Below are 15,354 nucleotides of genomic sequence, written 5' to 3'. Positions count from 1 at the left end.
ATCCATCAGACCCTGTCAGCATCCTCTTATGTCCTGGCCAGTTGTGCAGTATTTGGAGGAGCTCCTCTGTGTTTCCCTGACTGAGTGTGAAGCAACACTTGCTTGGCCTGGAACTGCAGCACCTCCTGTGCCTGCCTTCCTGCTCTGTGGCCCTGCATGTTGAGCATGGCCTTGGGCAATGAAAGCCCTTTGCTGCACCCATCCACCAGCTTGTGCTGGGGTCTTGCCCTGCTGCACCCGTGCCCCAAGCCCTGCCAAAGCTGGGCTGTTTTGCACACCAGAGAGAGATCCTTGCAGAATGTGGATTGATCATCCCTGTGGGGAGGTAATGCCTTCTGTGACATGGCCAGAGTTGGGGTGATGTGAGTCCTGCTTCTGCATGAGCCTCTTCCCTTGTGCCAGTGCACAGCACTTGGGTGCAGGCTAGATAGCAGGGGGCTGCATTTCAGATGGTTCTGGCTGTGAGGAACAGTGACCATCCCAAGGCAAAACCCTTCAGGCAGGTCCCTGCAGGTGCGTCCCAACGTGGGATGCTCCTTGGTTGCCTGTCCTTGGGTCAGAGTGGGGGCAAAACTGTGGCCCTGTAATCTCTTTCATGTGCCCCGCCTGATCTGAGTGCTCTCCACTGATCATGGCCATGGGCTCCCTGGTTCATGAGCAGTTCTGGGGCCTTAGTCCTGTGGGCGTTTGCTATGCAATCAGGTAGGAGCCCATGTATTGTGTTGATTTTGCTGGGGCTGGATTCCTGCAGTCTGTGTGGGACTGTCCTGTGGTGGCAACTTTGGGGTCTGGCTGCTTTCAGAAGTTTGGGCTGTTGTTCCCCTGACTTGCAGCTCCCTGACTCTCATCCTGGAGCTTGCTTGCTGGTCGCGTTGGGGATCCCTGCTCAGTACGGTCTGCCTGCCTGCCCCGTGTCCCAGCCTTCAGCTCTTCCTGAACTTCCACCCTGCTTAGCCCTGCCACATCTGTCTGTCCCGGTTTGGCAGCTCTCTGTTTGGATCTGGGCTGGACTGTGGGTAGATGAGGCAGCCAGTGCAAATATTTTATGCACATCTCAGTGCAGATTTTGCCTTGCCCTGTAGGAGCAAAGGAGCCATGAAATAATCTACTGGATCAAGGGATGCTGATACAGCTCCTTGTTTGGTGCAAGATCTAGGACAGAAGCTTAGGGAAGGAAGAGCTTACCTTTGCTTCAGGTGAGAGCGTTGAAGAATTACCCTTTGTTGTCTCATCTGGTTATAGGCTGGCAAAGCAGCTTGCCCAGCCCCCAGGAGTCAGAGGACATGCTGTGAATGGAAGGTGCTCAGAGAGCTTTGTAGCATACCAATGGTTGTTTACAGTTATCCAGAAGTAGGTTCCTTATTTGCCTTGCTCAGGGTGTCAGAAGCCCATCATCCTCTGCATTTACCTCCCCTACATTTTTTGAAGTAACTAGAGCAAGTGATGTGAGCGAAGGGGAAGGATGGCATATGGCTTTGCAGGAGTGTGAGCCTGCTGCTATAAAAGGCAGAAAGGGAAACCGAGGGAGGGGACTGGAGAGAGAAGTGTGAGAATCAGAGCAGTGGAAAAGGAAGACAATTTAGCAGAGGCACTTAGGGCTTGTAGTCATATTTGGGGATACACAGACAGGAGGAGAGTTGCTAGGGCATTTCCTTGTTCTGTGGTTCTTTAGGGCTTATAATGAACTGTAGACACTTGCAAAGTGAGGACTGTTTTAAGACTGTTTCCTGCTAGCACACTCATGCCATGACCCTCTGTCTGCAGTTGTAGCTAAGTCCTGTTTAGAGCTCTGGGGTAACGGATGTGGCATTAGTATGTGGCATGTGATCTATGCTAAAAGCCCAATTTAGACAGTGGCTTTTGACCCAACATAAGCTGTCTGAGCAAGACCAAATCCCCTGGACTTTTCTTGGGCTGCGCTATCGTGTATTGAAGGTGATGCATCCTATCTATTGTAAACCTTTAGAAGATATAAGTCAATGTATGCCAATTTGACATCTTTAAGCCCTAGTCTAAAGAAGTGCGAATACAACCTGTATAAGGCAGGTCTAAGGCTGAAGCCCAGGGTGACTTATCCAGGAGACAGTGCCCATGGGTGCTTCCCAGTGCAACGTGTGCTGCAGGGTGCATCACCTTGGTGCCTTGCCTTCTCTCCGCCTGTTGCTAAGGCTTCGTCCAGTCTTGGTCTCTAATGCAGGTATATATTTGATGTCCAAATGCCACTGTTGGCTCATTGTGAAATACACTGTGTTGTAGCTGCTGCCCCCATGATGTGCGAGGCAGGGCTGATCGCACCAGAGCCCTCCGGCCTCATGCAGTACTATGGTGAGTCATCCGACACCTACTACCACGTGAACCGCTGGCAGAGGCTGCGCACAGCTGTCAGGAAGCTGGAGTTCTGGGAAAACTTCAACGCCGAGCTGATAGGCAGCGGCTTCTTCTCCAAGGTCTACAAGGTAAACTGACATGCAGGCAGCCCTTGACCTGTGTGAGAGCAGCTGAGCAGCTGCTAAGACTGTGTGGATGGTGCCTCGCCTGAGGAACCTGTCCCCGAGCTTATTTCCTTCATCACTGCAGTCTTCATCACTCCCAGCTCACTCTGGCAGGTTGGATGGGGTGACAAAGGAAAGGACACACCCCTAGCACATCACCTTTGATGCACATCTCCCCTTCCATAGTGAAAAAAGAGTTGGGAGGTCTCGATCAATCAATGTTCATTGATACTGTCATCTAATCATACAATGGGCTTGTCAGGGAGCTAAACTGGGTATTGGATGAGATTAGGGGATATTTAGGCTCTGTGCAGGTTTTGTTGTCAAAACTGTAGCAAAATATATAGAGAAAAAGAATGTAAAATTAAGCTGTGCATGTATTCCAGAATACCTGCCACCCACTCCCTGTGGAGATGCCAGCACTGTCACCCCTCTCCAGCTGCTGCCCTGCATTATGGTGATGCTGGGGAAGAGCAGGGGACCTGGGGCAGGGACAGGCAGGGACAGGCTGCTGGTCTGTCCACTTCTGCTTCTGTTGCCTTCATGTCATGAGACCCATGGCACCCTGCAAGCCAGTGCGTGATGCGGACGGTGTGTCACCAAAGCAAAACTACTTTTCTCACTGGGGCTGTTGTGAGTCACTCCCTGCACCAAGCTCCACTGGTGTGGGAGTTTGTTTAACCCTCTCTGAGCAAGCACAGGATCTGGGGTGCTGCTAGCTTTGCTTTTTGCTCTTCAGCCCAGGAGTGCCACTGCTTCTTTGGGGGGAGTGGATGGGCCTTGAGGCTCTTCCACTGCAGCCCTCGGTCATCACTGCTTTATGAACAGCAAAGCAAAAGGAAGTGCTTCATGCTAGGAAGTGAGACTTAGTCTTCACCTCTGAGAGCAGATGCCACGTTGCTTTGCAGTGTGGCCAGGTTTGCCCACCTTATCTCTTCTCCCAGCAGCCCTCCAGAATGTGGCTGCTGACACCGGTCTTGGTTGTTGAGATGTGACACAGACCCAGTGGAAACAAACTGGGCCTGACTCTACCATTGGCATCTGGGCTTGATGCTATGATAAAGCCTTTGGGTGAACTTGAGGCCCAGGGCCAGTGCACTAGAGCTATTCAAGGGGAATATCCAGCCAAAGGTCTGTGGCAGCTTTTTGCAGACTGAAGCAATACATGAACTGTACCTCTCTCCACTACAGCCTCCCTCTAGCAATTGCTTTCCCCACCTACGCAGCGTGCTGTTGCCATCACTCTCTCTTTCCTTTATCTAGCAGATTTTCATAGTAACAGTTGCTGTTTCCTCTGTGCATGACATTTTCCTCCTGCTCTGGCAGTGAATGAAATTCCAGCAGTAGGCAGGCTGGAGACAAAGATCTTGAATGAAAATGAAATAAGTTCTTGAAGTAGAAGCAGAAAAAGAAATGCAAAAAAAAAAAATTGAATGAAATGCTATGGGTCAATAGTGAGAAGACAGCAGAGGAGGACTTGGGACAAGAACAGTCCTTTTTGGGGACTTGACATTTGTCTGGGGACTTGAGTGCGAGTGTAACCAAGTGCTCTGATGATTCATGTTCCTCTTGGGTCAGCCAGTCCCCTGTGTGCTCATAGCCCTGAACAGCAGCACTCCTGGTGCAAGCCTCACTGGTGATGGTCCTTTGAAGCTCTTTGCCAACAGGTGCTGTCTTCCAAAGTGCTCCTGCAGCAAGGACGTAGTCCCCAAAGTGCTGTCACTGTCTGTGCTGGCTGCCTGTTGCTTTTGCCATCCTTCAGTTAAGCCCATTCTCAGGAGTTTTTACATGTGGGTTGGCCAAGGAAGGAAGATTCACTTGGTTCTACTTGGTGACTCAGACTCAAGAGGTCTGGGTACAGCCTTCTGCTCTGTGGGTTATGTATTGTGTGACCTGGGCACAAGGTACTTTCCCTCTTTCTCTGCCTTAGTTTTCTGATGTGCAATAAGGAGCTATTCAAGTATGAGTTTCTCTCGGGGAAAGCATAAAGCTTCTTTCATTGGCAGCTCGCTCATATATAGGGGTCTGAGATGCTCAAAAGCAGGAGACAAATGCAACGTGACTTTTCTTTCTGAGGCTGGTTTAAGGCATTGCCCAAAGGGAGCCTGTGAGCAACCTCTTTCTCTGTTGGCCCTCAAAAAGCTTCATACACATTAGGAAGCACAGTCCCACTCCCTGTCTTTCTGCAGCTTTCTAGTGCTGGGTTTTCACCTTTATTTCTCCACTCAGGGCTGACACCAGATCTTTACCCTTCATCACTTGTTAGCATGAAATGAGAATAGCTTGGAGGCTCCTCTGTACTTTCCTGCTTCCCACACCAATCCAGGACAAAACTGGGCACTTTGCATGATTCAGAGTAGACTAAGGGCTGCTCCACGTTGGCCAGAGCGAAGTTTTAAGACCTGTGGTCTTGGAAGAGGCCTTCTGAGCCCATTACCTTTGCCCATCTCTCCCACTACTCTTTTTTTGGGTGTGGGTCTATCCTTGTTTTGCAGTAATTTCTTCTGCAGACCGTGCTGGACTTTGCATTGCCCTATGGAGAGGAATCCCTTTGGTGCTCACCAACTCCGCTGGCCCAGGCAGTGTTTGCTGAACTCTGGTGATGTCCAGCTGGGACATGCAACCTCACCTGGAAGCTCAGTGTAGCTTAGTGTCTCCACCAGAGTTTGTGCAGAGTTAATAGGTCTCACTGAAACTCAGTATTAGGTCTTAAAGTTTTTTAGATGTTCCAGATTTCAGCTGCTCCCTGTACTCTATCCTGGGCATATGGGCACTCACAGTCTTTGGGCAAAGATGATTGATAGAATCTCTTATATTTACATCTGTGCAATTACAGTTAATAATCAGTTACATCTGATTAGCGACCCACAGTCTGTGGTTATGAAGTCCCATCAGGTCAGGGTGTCAGAGCCCTGGCTTCTTTACAATCTCCTCGAGTAGAGAGGCACAGTTACTCCAGCAATAACATTGACTCTCAGATTGTGTTCTTTCAGAAAGGAAGCAGCAGTCCATGTTGCTCCCAAGACAGTTTGTTTTGTGACCCTGATTATAATGAATCTTTCTCTCCTTCCAGCCCAGCTATATCTTACATGCAGGTCTTTGTTCTCACCTGAGCTAGTAACCTTATATGTAAAGTAACCATCACAGAGAGCAATGGGGACACTTTGGGACTCAGAGTGCTGCTCTGATAGCCAGGTTATGCTGTGTCTAAAGTATTTTTCCCTTAAAACAAAAAAGACCCCACAAACCTTAAAGACATGGCTGGGTTCTCTGCTAGCCCTGGGACCACTGTCAGGACATCAGTGTGGGCCACACTTGATACAGGAGTCTCCTTAAAACAGATGTTAAGTGAGGGTGGAAATGTTGAATTGTGGTACCACAATGCTCTGTGATGTGGTTTGGAAACTGCTATTTGGATCATTCATCCTGATAACATGAGTTGCAGTGCAGGAGCCCTGGATGGTCCTGGAAGGGCAGGGACACCTGCATATCCTGCAGTGTGCATGAAACCCCTGCATTCAGTACTGCCCAACCCTGGTGCCTCCACAGGGGATAGCAAATTTCCTCCTAAAAATGCCTGCTCAGTCTTTTCAGTGTTGTAAGGTGCAGGAAGAGCATTTTATTTTCTGTTCTTTAACTTCCAGTATCCCTGCCCGGCAGAAGCCCTAGGAATGGAATGTCTGGTGGTAATCCATAGCAGAGGTTCAGGTTAGCATGTTGGCTGAGAAGCAAACACTGGACTTCTGTCCTGGCACGCAGGGGAGAGACAAGCTGTCTCTGTGCTTTCTTTGTTGTGTCTGTCTGGCAGAGCCTGGGTGGAGAGGGGCTGGCTGTGGGCAGGTGGGCAGGAGGAATTGGGGATGAGGAGTGTGACCAGCAGCCTTGGGCAGTGATCAGACCCAAGTAGGAAGGACGAGTGGAGATGTGGGGCAGACTGTGGTTGGGAAGAAACATTGCATGCAAGGCATTGGAGGGGAGGAGGTCAGCTCTTCGGTAACCCAGTGTGGGCTGAGAAACTGCTACAGCCTAAGGAACACATAAATTTTGGCAGAGGAATGTTGTGATGTGTTGGGACAGGAGGGCCCTAGTTGTCCCCAGCCACCCAGGCAAGCATCACTGGAGTGGAGCTTATGTGGAAGGGACAACACCTTGCACTTGTGCAAATAACTGTGCAAAGCTCTGGGCAGCAGCGAAATGAGATTGAGGTCTTTGGTTGGGAAGGGATGCTGTTGTCCAGAGGGGCTGGCAGACCTCTGGAAGCTAAGAGATGTCCTACTCCAACCTTGGCTCCAGGTGACCCAGGCTGCTGCTTGTAAAGTGATGGTGGTGAAGATCTACAAGAATGATGTGGACCAAGAGGTGATTGTGCGTGAGATCAGCCTGCTGCAGAAGCTGTCCCACCCCAACATTGTCAGGTGGGCACATCCTGCGGCCATGCCATGAGCAGTGGGCACCGGCAGGGGCTGGAGTTGACTTGGTGTCTCTAAGGCAGTTCTGCAGTGACGGATTGAGCTGAACCTTGATCGATTCTTTTCTTCTTTTTTTTTGTGTGTGTGTTCTCCTGCTTAGGTACCTTGGGATATGTGTGAAAGATGACAAGCTCTACCCCATTCTGGAGGTAAAGGTTTCTTGCTTCTAAGTGTGCTGTGGGCAGGCAAGGACCCTGTGGTTCTTTGGCAGGGGGGATGGCAGATATCCTGTAACGCATATCTACACCTCTCCAACTTCTGTGCCTGGACTAGCAAGATTGCCTTGCAGGGGCTTCTGGTCCTTCCTGCCCCACAGCTGGTCACAGCTGGAGTGGGGCACAGTCACTGCAGGGACATGAGATTCAGGCAGGAGAGCCAACATGTTTCAGTTTGGCATGGTACCATCAAAGGGCCAGAATGGGTCAGCTGGTGGGGAGAAGAGGAGCCAGGCATAGAGGACAGGAGTAGAAAGCAAAGCAGATGGAAAGCGACAGGACCTCCAGGGTGGTTCTGGAATGGTGGCGTTGTCTAATGGAAAAGCCTGGGCTGGTACCAAGGTGATCTCACCTTGTTCCTACTCTGTTGGTGGCAGAAGACATTGTCTGACCCACTGCCAGGATTTTTGCCTCTAGTTTGCTGCCTGTGAGTGAGGACCATGGCTGGCTTACACAGCCATCCCTGCAGTGCGGCTGAGCCCAGAGACCAGCAGTGACTTGCTCTGCCAGCTAGGGTATTTGCACCATGCCACACACAGGGGCCGCCGCGTGCGGTGGCATTCCCAATCTCCATCCTGAAGGAGGGGCTTCTGGGCTGGTGAGGGAGGGTTCAGCACCCAGGAAGCTCCAGGGGAGTCTGTCCCCTGTGCCCGGCTGCACAGCCACCCGCTTTTTGTCTCTGTTCACAGTACGTAAATGGGGGTTGCTTGGAGGAGCTCCTGGCCAGCAAAGACATTGCTTTGACGTGGAAGGAAAAAGTGGACTTAGCTTCTGACATCACCAGAGGCATGATCTACCTGCATTCCAAGAACATCTACCACCGAGATCTTAACTCCAAGGTATGCAGCTGGAAAGGCGATGTCACCCTGGGACTGCTGATGTGTTAGGGGACCGTACAAGGACCCCTTAGGGCTGTAACCAGAAGGCCTCAGGCCTCATGCTGGTCCTCTGCTCCATGTTAATCTCTCTGCAGGCAAGGAAGATTTCTTGATCAAACCTGTCATCACATCGCATTCATCGTTTGCCAGGCAAGAGACCCAGACAGACATAAAAATATGTTGCTCCTAGTGCTGTTGCTGCCAGAAAAGATGGAAATATGTGCAGGATTGCACATGGTTTTCTTTGTCTATGGTTGCAGGAGAAGCTCTGCCAGACTTAGAGATTTCTTTTCCTGCTCACAGCAAGGAGGAAGCTGTTGCTAACAGGAGCTGTCATGGGCTCTGGGAGCAAGTGCCATGTCAGATGGTCCCTGTCTGTGTGCAGAGCACTAGCAGAGCTCAGGAGATGTGTGTCTCCTCACTCAACTGCAGGGAAGTTGTTCATCCCTGATCCAGAAAGTCCAGGTCACCAATTTTAGGGTGGTCACCTCCATGGGTTTCATACCCTGGCAGTGTGCCAGCTGTGAAGACTGGCATCTGGAGGCAGGCTTTGGGTGTAATGCAAAGGCACGTCATGTTCCTTGTGTATTGGCCCTCTGGCTGGGAGGCTGCTTTTCTCAGCATGGGCTTATGCTGCTTGACGGGGGCAGGAACAGCACTGGGGCTTTGCCATTCTCAGGTTTGACCATGGGGACAGGCTTTGATGTGGCTTTTCCTCTGCCACTGGTATGGCAGTAGGAACATGGTGGGGCAGTGCCTTGTTGATCTCTTTTGGGCAATACTGTCCAAACCTCAGGTGGATCTGGAGCATGTCTGTGATATCACGGGGAATGTGAGCTGAGGGGTGGGCCACCAGCCTGGACTGTATCTGTGTCAGCTGGTGCCAGAGGCTGGCTTGGTGATTCATGGAAATGGAGCCTGTGAGTCCTTGCAGCTGATGCTGGATGGTAGTGTATCTCTTACAAGCCATTTTTGTTGGAGCTTTTAAAGAGAAATTTGAAATATCGATGAAGGTTGGCAGTGGGGAAGCCAGTCGAGTGTTACAGCCTTGAGAGACATCAGCACAGGAATGAAACTCACCTTTGTAATCTCAGGCTGTTTACTTGGCTCAGTTACTAACTGTGAAATCGCAAACAACAGGCAAGGACAAGGCAAGAACTTGGTTTACTCTGGCCCAGGTTTCTCAGCCAATGTGCTCTGAAGTCAGGTGAGATGTAACTTCCTATTTGGTGGTGACCGATGAGCTCAGGAGCTTTCCAGATCTGCTTGTGGAAAGTTAGTGAGTGCTGGAGGTCCCTGCCTGTCCCTTCTGTCTCACTGCAGTGGTTCATCCCTGAAACAGGTTCATCCTTCATCCCTGAAACAGGTTCATCCTTCCCCAGGGAAACCTAGTAAACCTGCAGTGATGATAGCTGAAGATACAGGAGAGAAGTGTGCACATGCTCACTTGGTATCTACTTGCTACTGAGAGACGTCTGGAGAAGACGCCTGTCATTTCTGCTAGTTCCCTGGGAGCAGAGGCCAAGGAGTAAATCCTGGGGAACTGAACAGGCTGCAACCGCTAGGATTTTGAGAAACCTTAAGATAATTTTATAGGAATTCTTTGAGAAAGCTGTGTTAGGGAGGTGTAGCTGTGGGCAGTGAGAAGGGCTGTGGCTGTGATCCTGCCCACCTTCAGCTGAACGGTGAACAGGATCAACATGCACATTTCAAGGTCATTTCAGATAAAATGATGTGGATCATTATGTCTGTTGAATAGCTTCTTCAAAGGACTTTTCCTGGCTTCAGATGTGATCAGTCCATCCCTAATCTGCCCTGCACACTCCATGTGTGCTGCCAGGATGCAGGTCTCTGTTGAGGGGAGAGCCCGTAATGGTGAGGTGGGGCTGAGGGCCAGTGAGGTGCTGCTCAGTGAAGTGTCCAGGCCCTTCCTCACTGGGCATCTCATGCCGTGCCCCATGGGCGCCTTTCAGAACTGCCTCATTCGAGTGACGCCGCGAGGCCGTGAAGCACTGGTGACTGACTTCGGGCTTGCCAGGGAGGTGGTGGAGCTGCCTGTGAAGGATGGGGAGAGGAAGCTGTCTCTGGTGGGCTCTGCTTTCTGGATGGCTCCTGAGATGCTGCGGGGAGAGCCCTATGACCGGAAGGTATGGCACTGCTTCCCATCTCCTTGTTCATCCCCAGAGCTCCTGAGTGACCATGGGGGATGTCTCCTCTGCTTGGTGGTGACATGCCCCAACAGCAGAAAAGCCCTTCCCTCCTTCCCCAGGAAACGTTGCCCTGCTACCTGCACCTTTGCTTGGTAATGCTCTGCTTAGCAACTTGGAAGTTACTTATGTGGCCTTGTTAAGTTAAACTTTTAGGAAAATGGATTGATGCCATGGACAAACACAGTGAAACCTCTCTGAGGAAGATGCCTGATGAGTTACAGCCTGATGAGCCTGTTGCAGGATCTGTGGGGGGTGCCAGAGCTGTGGTAGAAGCACCAGACACATTGAACAAGAGCACGGGGCCAGGCTTTCTGAAGATGAGCCTGGACTCCAAGTGGGGCTGTGGTGTTTCTGGGTGGATTCAGAAGCCCAGAAGTTCAGGGGGTTGCTGCCTACATTTCCAATGGGCTTTTTTGATGGGCTTTTGCGTAACTAATGGAAGGATCTTGTCATTGGTACTCCCCTTTCTCATTCTTTGCTTCTGTGTGTACCCTGTCCCACCTCCCACTCGCCCACCCCTCCTGCAGGTGGACGTCTTTTCCTTTGGCATTGTCCTCTGTGAAATCCTGGGCAGGATCCCAGCTGACCCTGAAGTGCTTCCGAGGACTCAGGTAATGATTCCTGCAGCCAAATCTAATGGTGTTTTCTTCATGGTACCAGATTGTGGCTTCTCTCTGGACCAGACATACCTGTACACATGTGTATGTGTTCACACTCAGGTTTCTCTCTAGAGGTTTTTCCATGAGGAAGATCTGATCTCAGAATTTTCAGTGCACAAGAGTTCAGTGCATCTATAGTTTCAAAAGTTTTCTTAGATCAATGATTTGAGATTAAGTACTTCTGTTTAAAGACCTTAATTCCAAATGCTTCATTTTGCTTTGACATTTCAGCTTCTTCACTGAAGTGGCAGGTTAAACACATCAAAAACGTTTATTTTCAAATACATTACAGTTAATAAACAGTTCATGTGGAAGCAGTGGCCTTCCCTAAAAATATGGCCTTTTTTGTTTCAACCTTTGCAACATTTCCCTTCCACAATGTGGGAAGGGAAAATTTATCCTGAACAGGAATGAAAAATCCGTCAGGAGAACAGCAAATTTCTGCTTTCTGTGGAGCAATGCAAAGAACCTGCAGTGACCAGAGATTGTTCCATGTTTCTGTGAGACTGAACAGGAACTAACGCTCCATCTGTGTTCACAAGATGAAGGAGAATTACGTATCAGAGACCCTGAAATCTGGAGGTACAAAGCTGTAGTTATGGAAACAGCTGGCTGGACCCCTTCGGCTCTCAGTTGCTGTTGGAAGACCAGATTACCTGCAGTTTCTGTCCTCAGCAGCCACTGCTCAGCACCTGGTGCTGGTTCCTCTACTGGCTTCCACCTTTGTGGCTCTTGTTGCCTTAGTCTGAGCTTTTCCAGGAGGACACATACTGCCCCGCAGGGACAGCAGAAGGAGCAAGCAGAAGGATGCTGCAGTCTCCCAGCTCTGCTACTGATTTACCATCTGTGCAGTCCTGCCAGAGCTGATGTTGCCCGGTACCTTTGCATAGCCATCAGTAAAATAGCTGTGATGGAGACCCTAAAAAGCTTTAAACAATGAGCAATTTGTGCTTTAACACCTTGAGAAGGATGAAGAGCTTTTAAAGGACTTTGTAGCTGAAGTCTTTTCTACATACTCTTCCCCCTTCCTCACAGGATTATGGCTTGGATGTTGCTGCCTTCCAAGGAATGATCAGCGAATGCCCCAAGCAGGTGATGAACCTTGCTGCTAGCTGCTGTCGGGTGAGATTCTTGCTAGTTTTTTTATTTTCTTTGGTTTTATTGGATTTGTGACACACTTGTATGACAGAGGCCAAAGTTGTGTGAACCCTGGAGAGTTTGAACCTGCTGCTCTCAGTGCTAGCACGCAGGGCTCTGCCATTTGAGCTGTGAAGTGCTGAGATCTTCCTGGGTCAGTAGTATGCTTTCATCCACCATGCAGTTTTGCCCTTAGGAGAAGTGTTTGTGTATTACAGCCGAAACATCCCAAGGTCCTGCCTCTTCCCTTGCATGTCGACCGCAGAGTGGGAAGCAGGTTGATGATGATGTCCAATCCCTCCTTAAGCCAGGCTGCAGGCAGAGGCACTGGGCTGATCCTCTCTGGAGGGCACTGCCTTGGTTTTACCAGCCCTGCTGTTACAGATATCATCAGAGCATACTTCTCCAACCTTTCTTGCTTTCCCATTAAAGGTAATGGTGAAAGCTGGGGGGCCTCCCTGTGCTGCCCAAAACGTCAGGAGGCAAAGCAGAGAGAAAGCAAGGATTCAAGTTAATCTCTGAAAGGAAGAGAAAAACAAAGGCAGTAATCAGGCAGAGAGTGGAGAAGCTGAGTGATCATAATGCACCTAATTGCTAGAAGCTCAAGGCAGCAAATGGAAGTAAATTCTTGCACGGGTCCTGAGGACGTGTGAATAACTTGTTCTGAATCAGGGGAGTGATTGACATCAACAACTGGCTTATATTTATGTGTATTCAAATCTTGTATCTCTGATGGGCAGCTTCCTAATGCAAGTTGATATAATAACAGGCTTCTGGCAGAAATGGCCCTTGGGGCTGTTATTCTCTCCCCTTGTGTGATGTGCAGGTTTGGGGAGTTTCTGGTGCAGCTCAAAGGGCACAAAGGGCAGCCCCAGGATGGCACAGTGGGAGCGCGGGATGGGGGTGTCCCGGACCATGTCCCTCACTTTGGGTATACCCCGATGGCACTGTGAGGTCTGGGGGATCACAGCCCAATGAGGATGAGCTACATCAGTGGGAGAAGACAGTTAGATCCTGAGTGTCATGAAAAAATTCAAGGAATGATACATCTCCCTCCCAATACCTACCTGTGGCCTTTCCATGCACAATGCCTGCCCCTGCACCATTTAAGTGGGCTTTGGGATAAGCAGGTCCCACACCCTGTCCAGGCTGGGGTGTGTCAGGCTGGTTTTCAGCATCTCACTGCCTTTGCTTGAGCTGTGCTGCACCATGGGACCTGTCCTGCGGCTGCTCATTTGCAGCAGCCTGGGCCTGGATCACCAGGTGGTGGGTGATGCCAGAAGGCTCCACCAACATGCATGTGACCCAGACCCATCAGTGCTAATGGTGGATGGATGCCATTCCCCAGCCTTGGGGGACCCAGCAGAGCTGCTGCAGAGCACCCACCTCCTGTCCGGGATGTCCTCTTCAGCTTTCCCTTCTTGTTCCAGGTGGAAGCATTTAAAAGGCCGTCTTTTTCCGAAATCCTGGATGAGTTGGAGGATGTCGTGGAGAGCCTGGAGCCTAGGAGGGACAATCAGCTTTCAGGCTGAGCTGTCTGCCTCCTGTGAGGCTTGGCGGAGAATCACCCAAACTGTAAATTAAGTGTCTGGGATGTCAGGAGCGAAGAAGGAAGGTGGGGAAGGGAAGAACTAAGTGATGTGCTGGTGTTTAGTTAATCATAGTCTTGGTCTCTAATTTCTTGGATGGAAAAAATGTTTAAAAAAGGAGAAGGGACTTACCAAGGGCATATTTTTCCTAGCTAACAGATGTAATTAGGACACCGAGAGCCTTTGTCTATTTGCTTGTTAAAAGCAAATGATCCTGGAGGGACCTGAATTCCCTTGAGGATGCTTTCCAAATCCCCAATAGAAATGTTGTCCTCTCTTGCTTCCTCATGCCCCCTGGACCCAGGGTCTTGCCTTTCTTCATCCCCATGGCCTTGAGGAATCGCCTCTCGGGGGGCAGGGGTCTGTGTGGTGTGAAGGAAGAGGGGCTTTGAGGTGCTTGGTGAGCTTTGGAGTTGCCTTGTATTTCAAAGCCTTAAAGCACCCACCCGGCAGCCTTGCAGGAACAGGTATGCTCTGGTAAGGTCTCTGGCTGGGTCTCCTGGCATTGTGCTCGGGCAGCACACAGGCGTGAAGGCATCTGGCAAGGTTTTGGAGAGTCAGCGGGGGCCACCTATGGGGTGCCAACCTGTGCCAGCCAAGACAATGGGGAGGGTGTGCCTTATCAAGATATGAACTAACCGACTAATATCTCCTCTCAGAAAAGCTTTGTCAGACACAAGTCCCAGCATCACAGCAGTCTGGATTTCTCCCCACTGTCCTCGACTGGGGCTCAAACATGGAGGGGTTTGCCTCCCCCTTCTTGTCCCGCTGCAAACACGGTGACAAGCACAGTGCCAACAGCTTCTGAGGCCAAAATGGGGGGAGAGCTGTGTCCAGCATCATCCAGCATCTCACCCATTTCTCAGCCTGGCTCAGCACCCATCACCTCCTTGGCGATGTGGGAGGCCCAGGGCTCATGCAGCCAGGAAAGGACTTTGTTTTGATACAATGTTTTCTTCCGTGGGACAGAGAAGAGTGCTGGGGCTGTAGATCCAAACCAGAAGTGGCAAGAATGATGGGTAGAAATGGTCTGGCATTGGAAATTAAGAGCAAGAGATGAGCAGTCAAGTCCCTGCCCCAGATCAGCTGATTGCTGGGCCATTGTTCTGTAAGACATGTTCTGCTGGGACCAAAACGTTTGTGGGTGTAAACTGGTGTAATGTCTGTGTAGTGGTGGAGCTGTGGCTCTGTTCTTGTAGACTGTAAGCTCTTGGAGCAAGGATCATTCATCTGTCCACCAAAAAGTATTTGTAGTGTTTAGCCTAATGGGATTTCAACCTACAGCTTGACACCTGTTCTCTCGCATAGTAGTAGACCTCTCTGGGGGCCTCATCTCAAGCTCTTGGAGCTGGATTTGGTGTCATATATAGCCCTACGTCTCTGTGCTGTGGTGCCTGACGAAGGGAGTGTCAGTAGTGTGCCGGGACAGAGACATAGTAAAGAAGCATGGTGCATTTTCACCAGGAATCATCAGGAGCTGGCATGAGACACACTGAATGCTGCCAGGTTCACTAGCTCAGCCACATCTCCAGGGGACATCTACAGCTCCTCATTCCCCAGAGGTGCCATTGTGCTTTTGTGGGAAACTGACTTATTTGCATAAGAAGCCTCCTGTTCAACAGTAAACTGCCCAGCAAATACCTTCATCCCAGCTGGATACTGCCAATGGGGGGGAAGCAAAGCCTTGAGAAGTAGAAGACTGAAA

General features: G+C 50.3%; 1 protein-coding gene across 1 annotated transcript; it reads left to right on the top strand.

Annotated features, from left to right (window-relative positions):
- The first annotated feature begins 2,267 nt into the window (after nucleotides 1-2,267).
- LOC104291092 (dual specificity testis-specific protein kinase 2-like) lies at nucleotides 2,268-13,592 on the top strand. The gene is made up of 8 exons (XM_009890291.1): nucleotides 2,268-2,456; nucleotides 6,786-6,907; nucleotides 7,062-7,110; nucleotides 7,866-8,015; nucleotides 10,028-10,201; nucleotides 10,792-10,875; nucleotides 11,959-12,045; nucleotides 13,491-13,592. Exons 1-8 carry the CDS (start codon nucleotides 2,268-2,270, stop codon nucleotides 13,590-13,592), a joined length of 957 nt encoding a protein of 318 aa, XP_009888593.1.
- The last annotated feature ends 1,762 nt before the right edge of the window (nucleotides 13,593-15,354 follow it).

Source organism: Charadrius vociferus, unplaced genomic scaffold (assembly GCF_000708025.1).
Source record: "Charadrius vociferus isolate BGI_N301 unplaced genomic scaffold, ASM70802v2 scaffold398, whole genome shotgun sequence".
Classification (NCBI taxonomy): Eukaryota; Metazoa; Chordata; class Aves; order Charadriiformes; family Charadriidae; genus Charadrius; species Charadrius vociferus.
Note: the sequence above shows the minus strand (reverse complement) of the source record. Positions and strands in the feature narration are given on the sequence as shown.

Coding starts and splice junctions, on each gene's coding strand:
- LOC104291092 (XM_009890291.1), top strand. CDS start 2,268: ATGATGTGCGAGGCAGGGCTGATCGCACCAGAGCCCTCCGGCCTCATG. Junction 8,016..10,027: donor ACCGAGATCTTAACTCCAAG/GTATGCAGCTGG, acceptor GGCGCCTTTCAG/AACTGCCTCATTCGAGTGAC. Junction 10,876..11,958: donor AAGTGCTTCCGAGGACTCAG/GTAATGATTCCT, acceptor CCTTCCTCACAG/GATTATGGCTTGGATGTTGC.